The 8,902-nt window shown below is 42.0% G+C and overlaps 1 protein-coding gene across 2 annotated transcripts in view; it reads left to right on the forward strand.

Annotated features, from left to right (window-relative positions):
* Nucleotides 1-8,570, forward strand: part of med13a (mediator complex subunit 13a) — a 92,310-nt gene extending 83,740 nt beyond the window's left edge. For both annotated transcript variants that reach the window (XM_058088326.1, XM_058088325.1), the window contains exons 23-31: nucleotides 789-980; nucleotides 1,821-2,044; nucleotides 2,995-3,137; nucleotides 3,223-3,381; nucleotides 4,707-4,895; nucleotides 4,991-5,133; nucleotides 5,607-5,771; nucleotides 6,224-6,324; nucleotides 7,521-8,570. In XM_058088326.1, coding sequence (XP_057944309.1) covers nucleotides 789-980; nucleotides 1,821-2,044; nucleotides 2,995-3,137; nucleotides 3,223-3,381; nucleotides 4,707-4,895; nucleotides 4,991-5,133; nucleotides 5,607-5,771; nucleotides 6,224-6,324; nucleotides 7,521-7,653 — 1,449 coding nt within the window. In that variant the 3' untranslated portion in view covers nucleotides 7,654-8,570. The remainder of the gene's footprint in view (nucleotides 1-788; nucleotides 981-1,820; nucleotides 2,045-2,994; nucleotides 3,138-3,222; nucleotides 3,382-4,706; nucleotides 4,896-4,990; nucleotides 5,134-5,606; nucleotides 5,772-6,223; nucleotides 6,325-7,520) is intronic.
* The last annotated feature ends 332 nt before the right edge of the window (nucleotides 8,571-8,902 follow it).

Raw genomic sequence — 8,902 nt, forward strand, 5'->3', positions numbered from 1 at the left:
TATGGTACCCATTATGTCATTGTATGGTCATATCATACGTGACAAAAAAATACATAAATAAATAATAAATAAAAAAATTTAATAATTTTTTTTTATTTAAAAAAATTAATTACAAATTTAAAAAAAAAAAAATAATACTATATATCACTATATTGACGGTTACTATGGTACCCATTATGTCATTGTATGGTCATATCATACGTGACAAAAAATAAATACATAAATAAATAATAAATTAAAAAAAATAAAAAATTTTTCATTTAAAAAAATAAAATAAAAAAATAATAAAAAAATAATAATACTATATATCACTATATTGACGGTTACTATGGTACCCATTATGTCATTGTATGGTCATATCATACGTGACAAAAAATAAATACATAAATAAATAATAAATAAAAAATTAATAATTTTTTTTAATTTAAAAAAAATAATTAAAATTAAAAAAAATAATAATACTATATATCACTATATTGACGGTTACTATGGTACCCATTATGTCATTGTATGGTCATATCACCTCGTACTTCGGTACGTGACAAAAAAACTTATAATAAAATAATATTAGGAAAGCAGGAAGTGAACAAATGTAACAGTTACTGATTGTAAAAGTACCAGATGCAGGGGTAGGATTTAATAAGCTTTGCTTCTTCCTACTCCTTTTGGACATGTGGAACTGTGAACTGATTATGTGATGCATTCAATTGTCATCTGATGCATGTTGAAATGAAATAAAACCATTACCATATACCATGACATGTATATATATTTTTTTAATCCCACAGATTGTCCCCTGCCAGTACCTGCTTCAGCCCGTACGAGGGGAAGACCGACATATCTACGTCCAGCACCTTAAGTCCTTAGCCTTCTCCGTCTTTGCTCAGTGCAGGCGGCCACTGCCCACTTCCACCAATGTCAAGTCGTTGACGGGTTTTGGCCCTGGACTAGCCATCGACACGGCACTTAAAAGCTCTGAGGTAAAAAAAAAGAGACCTTTTTTTGGGATATATTTATTTATTGTTTCCTGTAATCCATCTGTAAGAAAAGTAAGTTCTAGATGAACGTTACCATTGCAAATTGCTTTTATGCTTGTGGTTGTCTCACAGAATCCATGAACCCTTTAGCATCCCATAATCTTTATCCTTAATGATAAACGGTCCAACATTAGCCACGTTTACATGAGGAGTTTTTCTCTTTCCGAATGACCTTTCCGAAAACAATGGTATCCATGGAAAGGAATATTCCAATCTCTTGTCTACATGCGGCGCTATAATCCAACAGAATAGTCAATGGGGCATGCCCAGTAAAACGTAAACATCAACATCACGTGATACCGACTTCCCCGAGTTTTTCTTTCACTTGTTGGAATAACTCCGTATTGCCAGTTTTTTGGGAATATTTGGGTCCATGTATATGTGGCTATTGGAATATTTGGGTCCATGTATACGTGGTTAATGATGGGTGTTTCTCGTCTCCTGAGCTTTTTACGTTCCTGTTCACTTCCATGGTGATGGCTTTCCTTTTCTTTGGCACACTGCCGCTTGAGAGACATAATAAAAGCCAAAATTTGGTGTTATTCTTGCGCCGGCGAAGAGAAAACACACGCTAACTACTTCTCATGCAAGGCTCATGTTTACAGCCTTAAATGACGTTCTTTGATGAACGAGAGTACAGAACGCCATAAACCGAGGACCACCCAAGTGTGAAAACGATGGTGGACGTTTGTAGTATAAACACAAATGTACATTATCTTCAAGTTCTATGTCGAATTTTTATTTATATTTTTTACTCATCCCCCTCATTCTCCTTTTATACAGAGACCAGAGTGTCTGCGTCTGTACACGCCTCCGTTCATCCTCGCCCCCGTTAAGGACAAGCAGACGGAGCTCGGGGAAACGTTTGGGGAGGCATCGCAAAAGTACAACGTGCTGTTTGTTGGCTACTGTCTGTCCCACGACCAACGCTGGCTCCTTGCGACGTGCACCGACCAGTACGGGGAACTCTTGGAGACCTGCATCATTAGCATCGACGTGCCCAACAGGTACACTTCAAATTAGTAGGAATATATGTTATTTTAGGGACGCACGGTGGTCGAGTGATTAGCGCACAGACCTCACAGCTAGGAGACCCGAGTTCAATCCCACCCTCGGCCATTTTCTCCGGGTACTCCGGTTTCCTCCCACATTCCAAAAACATGCTAGGTTAATTGGCGACTCCAAATTGTCCATAGGTATGAATGTGAGTGTGAATGGTTGTTTGTCTATATGTGCCCTGTGATTGGCTGGCCACGAGTCCAGGGTGTACCCCGCCTCTCACCTGAAGACAGCTGGGATAGGCGACCCTTGTGAGGATAAGCAGTAGAAAATGAATGAATGAATGAACATTAGTAGAGCCCTCTAGACATGAACTAACACCCCTATAGTCAACTTTACACTCATATTCCACAATATAGTAGTAGCTGGGATAGGCTCCAGCGCCTCCGCGACCCTTGTGAGGATGAGCGGTAGAAAATGAATGAATAATTTTTTTTTTAATCCAAAACACCACCCATCCATCCATTTTCTACACTGCTTATCCTCATTAGGGTTGCCTGGGTTTGCTGGAGCCTATCCCAGGGCAGGACACATATAGACAAACAACCATTGAGTGTGAATGGTTGTTTGTCTATATATGCCCTGTGATTGGCTGGCCACCAGTCCAGGGTGTACCCTGCCTCTCGCCCGAAGACAGCTGGGATAGGCTCCAGCACCCCCCGCAACCCTTGTGAGGATAAGCGGTAGAAAATGAATGAATGAATATGTTATTTAGTAGCCAACCATAAACCAATGCAACCAGACATCCAGTTTGATAACAAAAGGATGCGGCTGCATCTGTAAAGGCCTCCTTAATCGTGATGAATTAATTTGAAAAGTGATTAATTTGATTAAAATCTTATGATTTTATTATGATATATCAAAATAATTACATATGCGTCCTTGTTGCCTTGCTCAGGGCCAGAAGGAAAAAGGGTTCAGTCCGACGCCTCGGCCTGCAGAAGTTGTGGGATTGGTGCTTAGGTCTCGTCCAGATGACATCAGTTCCCTGGAGGGTTGTGATTGGTCGACTGGGCAGGATAGGACACGGAGAGTTGAAAGGTAGGAACTGCTTTTGTGACGCCGCATTTTCCAGACGTGTTCGATCTCCATTCATCGCCTGCGTTCTCTCCTCCCGACCCGCCAGACTGGAGTATCCTGCTGAGCAGAAGAAACCTCCAGTCACTCAGCCGTCGTCTGAAGGAAATGTGCCGAATGTGCGGCATCTCCACCTCGGATACTCCCAGCATCCTCAGTGTGTGCCTGGTTGCCATGGAGCCCCAGGGGTCCTTCATCATCATGCCGGGTGCGTACCAGACGGAGATCATGAATTTACTTATCCGTTTCAACGTGTCCCGCTCGTCCGAGTCGGCTTACTCTGCGGACGCGTCTAAGTGTGTGTGTGTTTGTGTGTGTGTGTGTGTGTGTGTGTGTGTGTGTGCACGGCGCTGCGGCTTGATGGATGGCAGCGGCGCATCACAATGCTTGTCACCTCCTGGTCCACGGCAGATTGATGACAGGGAAGATGGTGTACCTTTTCACTCATAAAGCTCCACCTCTCAGACGGCCATTGATCTCAATGCCGTGTGACGGAGAGCTCCATCGATGGGTTTATTTTGGGAAACCAGTGCGGGGGGGGGATTGTCGCTGCATCCTACCAGGATTGTGTTGAGTGATGCCAGCGTGAAGAAAATCATTTCTGTTAGTAACTGTTAAAGAGGAGGGGGGGTGGGGGTCCGTGTCCAAAGTGTGGATCGCTGCTCGTCAGATAATGAGGTTTGCGCATTTGGAAGTTCGGGATTCCGCTGAACGCTCGCTTCTTTTTTTTGTGTGGCTTGTTGTAGGTTTTTGTATGTATTTCTCTTGTGTAGTGTGGCAGTTATCATTAATAAATGGTGGGAGGAGTGATCACATTAACTCAAGAATGTTTCAGTTACATGTATCTGCATACAAGAAAGTGCGAGCAGCCTCTGATTGTGTGCCTTACTTTGAGTCTTAGTGGTATATATTTATATTGTGCAGGGTTGCAGCGGTCTAATAACTGGCGGGAGGAGCGCTCATGTCGATTATGCCTCGACTATGTTACATTTGCATGTGTTTGTGCATAAGCACGCTTTGATTGTGTGGCTTATTGTAGGTTTTTGTATGTATTTCTCGTGTCAGGTGGCAGTTATCATTAATAAATGGTGGGAGGAGTGATCACATCGCCTCAACAATGTTTCAGTTGCGTGTATCTGCGCACCAGAAAGTGCCAGCAGCCTCTGATTGTGTGCCTTACTTTGAGTCTTAGTGGTATATATTTATATTGTGCAGGGTTGCAGTGGTCATTAATAACTGGCGGGAGGAGCGCTCATGTCGATTATGCCTCGACTATGTTACATTTGCATGTGTTTGTGCATAAGCACGCTTTGATTGTGTGGCTTATTGTATTGAACGCTCGCTTCTAATGACGCAAAGCCATCCTCGGGAGCACTTGAGAATGTGACCAATCACAGCGCGGTGGACACACCGAGGGGAGGGCGTGGGGTGGAGTAATTTGGACTTATAGTCCAGAAAATACGTTTATTTATTTATTCATTTAAGTTCTCCTAATGAACAGCTCTCTGACCGTCTTCATCTCTGTCCCATCAGACTCGGTGTCAACGGGCTCGGTGTTTGGCCGCAGTACCACCCTAAACATGCAAACGCCCCAGCTGAACACACCCCAGGACACCTCCTGCACTCACATCCTGGTCTTCCCCACCTCTGCCTTTGTCCAAGTGGCCAGCTCCAATTACACCAACATCGACCCCAACATCGACATCCTCAACGGAACCACAGGTCAGAACTGAAGTTTGGAATTGATTTGGAATTTCGTTCTTCTTTAAAAAAAAAAAAACAACAAAAAAAAAACACTTCTCTCCTATTCTACGCAGATTGCCCTGACGCCATGGGTATCTTTGACCTGCTGGATCCAGAGAACGAGTTGGTAGACCCCGACATAATCAACATCTCCCCCACCACGTCACCCGTGCATTCCCCCGGCTCCCATTACCACCACGGAGGTGATGGCGGCAAGGTAACACCACCCTCGTTCTTCTTTTCCTGTCTTCATGATCATTTCAGGACCAATCGAAAAATTGCAAGAATTTACGTTTTTCAAGTTTAAGACCATAGCTAAAAATAAAAACCTGAAAAATAAAACCCCTGAAATAGAAATAATATGTGAACACAGTGGTTCCAGGAATGGGAATGTTGCTCCAGGTGGCGAAGATGGCTTCACGGAGAACATCTCCTCTCCGGAACTGATGTCCGGTTTTTGTAACCGTCCCTCGCCGATCCAGCCACAAATGATCTCAATTGGATTTATATCAGTGGAACATGCAGGATGGCCTTCAGTCATGAGGAACATTTTGACGTTCTACTGAGAACCTTCTTAAGATCCATAATGTCAATTCTTGCAATTTGGAATCAGGACTTGTACCTAATTTCCTCTCATCCGGTTATGTAAGAAACCTCACAAAACTAATCCAGAATTCATGCAATCCGCAGGGCCAGAGTGCGGACCGCATGGAGTCTCGCGAGGAGGTGCCGAATCTCCTGCAGCAACCCCTCGCTCTCGGCTACTTTGTGTCCACGGCCAAAGCCGGACCGCTACCTCACTGGTTCTGGTCAGCGTGCCCACAGGCTCAGAACCAGTGCCCCCTTTGCCTCAAGGTATGAAGGCTCATACGAATGTACAATAATAAACCTGTGCCAAATATACACAGACAGGACGGCCCCTCCCTGACCCGAAAAAGGCCGCTCTGAACGGGATGCGGGGTTTTTGCGTCCTCGTCGTTGGAATTCACTCATCTAAAACAGGAAGAGCGTAAATGAAAGCTGCTATGCAAATTGCTTCCAAGCTCGTTCATCAGTGTGATTGCAGCTTGGAACAAAGCTGCTTTTTAATGCTTGCATAATTTAGTAGTAGGAGACCAGGGTTCGATTCCACCCTCGGTTATGGTTATTACTGCGCTGCATTATTCCCATCTTTTAGATACTTCATTTAGATTCATTTAGATTTGTCAGAAATGCACAGATAAGAAAACAGTTTTAATTCACAAATTAGTCCTTTATTGGGGGGTTCATGAATTATTTTAATATACTTGGCACTCTTTCCTTGTTAGGCCTCTTTGCACCTCCATGTGTCTTCAGTGCAATCGGATGAGCTACTGCACAGCAAACACTCCCATCCTCTCGACTCCAATCAGACCTCAGATGTCCTCAGGTAAGCAAAGAACGCCACCGCAACTCAAATTGCTGAATTTTTGTCATTGTATGAATGACTGCATTGACGTCATCCTCCTCAAAGATTAAAATTAATCTGATGATTTTCAAAGAAGGAGCTACATCAGGGGTCTCAAACTCAATTTACTTGGGGGCCACTGGAGCTCGGGTCTGGGTGAGACTGGGCCGCATCAGGTTTTCCAAAAAACAAAAAAAACACATTTATTAAAAACAAAAACATTTAAAAAAAACTTTGCTTTGGTTCCAATTTTCTACAAGAAAAGCTCTGATAAAACATTCCACTGTTCTCAAATATCTTACTTTTTATTTTTCTACACAAAATAAGATGAAAAATAAATAAACAAATCAAGAATAAAGAAAATCAATCAATCAGTAATAAATAAATATAATAATAATAAAACGTCAAATAATAAAAACTTAAGAAACCACATATAGTTGGTGGGTAGACAAATGATTTTTTTCAGATTAAAATGAACAAAGCATTATTAGAGCCCTGTAGACATGACAAAACACGACTATAGTCACATTTATACTCTTTTTATTTACAACATATTGCGCAACTGCAGGGTCTTGAGACACACGCTAACTCGCAAACTAGAGAGCTAGCCACCTAAACGGTAGCCTTCAAGTTATTTCCTTTAAACTTAAATAGCCAAAAACTTACCACTTCCACACGGATAGGGAGGATAACTATTAACAGTTATTTAACCTTTAACATGAACATTAATCAAACGTAATAATTTTTTCTGGGTACATAATACCATACAGCATCCATATCAAACTTGCGCGGGGCCGCACTAACATTAAACTTTCATATCAAGGCGGGGCCCTCAAACCGTGTGTTTGAGACCCCTGATGTACATTTTTGGGGCCTACGAGCAACAACTGTCAGTCCTCTGCATCAATCTCCTGGTATGGCTGCTAATCAAAGCTCATCATTTTATAAGGCTAATAGATGATCTAAAACTAGAATCTCTTACCATGCTGTTAACTACTCCCAGCACAAACTGGGTCTAACAAGGACAGAAAAACGCTGCACAACTGTGCAAGAATACAAATATCTGAGTGTGTGTGCGGCCCGGCTTCACCCAGAACCTAGCTCCGGTGGCCCCTCAGGTAAATTGAGTTTGAGACCCCTTCCCTAAAACGATTTTTATCTTGTCCCCCCATTGATAGATTTGTGTTGGAGCAATACAACGCCCTCTCCTGGCTGACATGTGACCCGGCGACGCAGGACCGGCGATCATGCCTGCCCATTCACTTCGTGGTGCTCAACCAGATCTACAACTTCATCATGAACTTGTTGTAGCCGGCCGCTCGCGGTGGAGAGACGTTCCCAGGGATATGCAAAGCGACAACACATCAGACCGGAGTACGGCGTCGGATCTTATTTATTCCCAGACAGGATTTGGTGTGCTGTGAAAATCCAAATAAAATAAGCGGCGAGTGTCTCCTCCCTGAAAGACACACGCCAAGAGACAAGGGAATAACGATGATGCTCGTGTAAACAAACAGATAAAGGGACGTATTTTCGATCAAGAAGCAACTTTCACAATGGATTTTTTGGTTTTACAACCCAAAATTCCTTATTATATTCCTTTTTGGATGGAATCATATCCAAACAAAATGCCTGCATCTTATTTATTGTAAGTTTTTAAATGTATTATTTGTCTTATTTCTTAATCTTATATATATATATACTGTATATATGTATACTGTATGTGTATACACACAGTATATATATTGAGAGTGTGAGAGGTTTTTACCACCTTCCTGCTTGAAAGCAGCGGCTCTAAGATATATGTAATCATCTTAATGACAAAAAAAATGATATAAAAACAAAAATAAGGTCCCAGTAGGTTGCTTTTAGAGTATTATTTTTTTGTAACGGAGAGAGACTATTTGTATTGTCACGATGTACAGAAAAAGTGGAGAATTATGACTTACAGCAAAGCTGTAGCTTACATAGGAATTGTACAGCAATGAACTTCACTGTGTTCTAATAAAGAGGTACATTGTTGTATATAGTATTTTATACCACACATTTAGACACAAAAACCAAAACTGCAATCTATATAAATAATTATATATATAAATGCCATGCCAAACAGTTGAGGCTGTGGCTTCTGTTTTAGGAATAAAAATGTGTCAACATAATTTCCCTGTGCTTGTGGTTTATTGCATTGGGGGAGATGGGAATGGCTGCGGTGGTGGTGGAGTCATGAACGAGTCGTTCAAAACTCGGAGGGTAATCGTCTTCATTAACACTTAACATTGCTATCCAGCTAAATTATAAATAAAACTCATTACCATGTAACTACGTTTGTATAAATGAGAAGTCGCAGATCCGGTACTTGCCTCAAATCAGCCCTCCTGTGTTGCTGTATGAGCAGCTTCACAGACTCGACAAATTCACTGAATCGCGGGTGGGCTTGTGCGAGTCTTTCTGTGCATGCTCTTAATGACAAGTGAATCGAGTACCCGAATCAGTTCAGTGAGTGATTCATAAAAACTAGCTTCCGTAACGGAGCTAGCTTATATATGTTTATTTAATTCAA

This window comes from Doryrhamphus excisus, chromosome 11 (assembly GCF_030265055.1).
Source record: "Doryrhamphus excisus isolate RoL2022-K1 chromosome 11, RoL_Dexc_1.0, whole genome shotgun sequence".
Lineage (NCBI taxonomy): Eukaryota > Metazoa > Chordata > Actinopteri > Syngnathiformes > Syngnathidae > Doryrhamphus > Doryrhamphus excisus.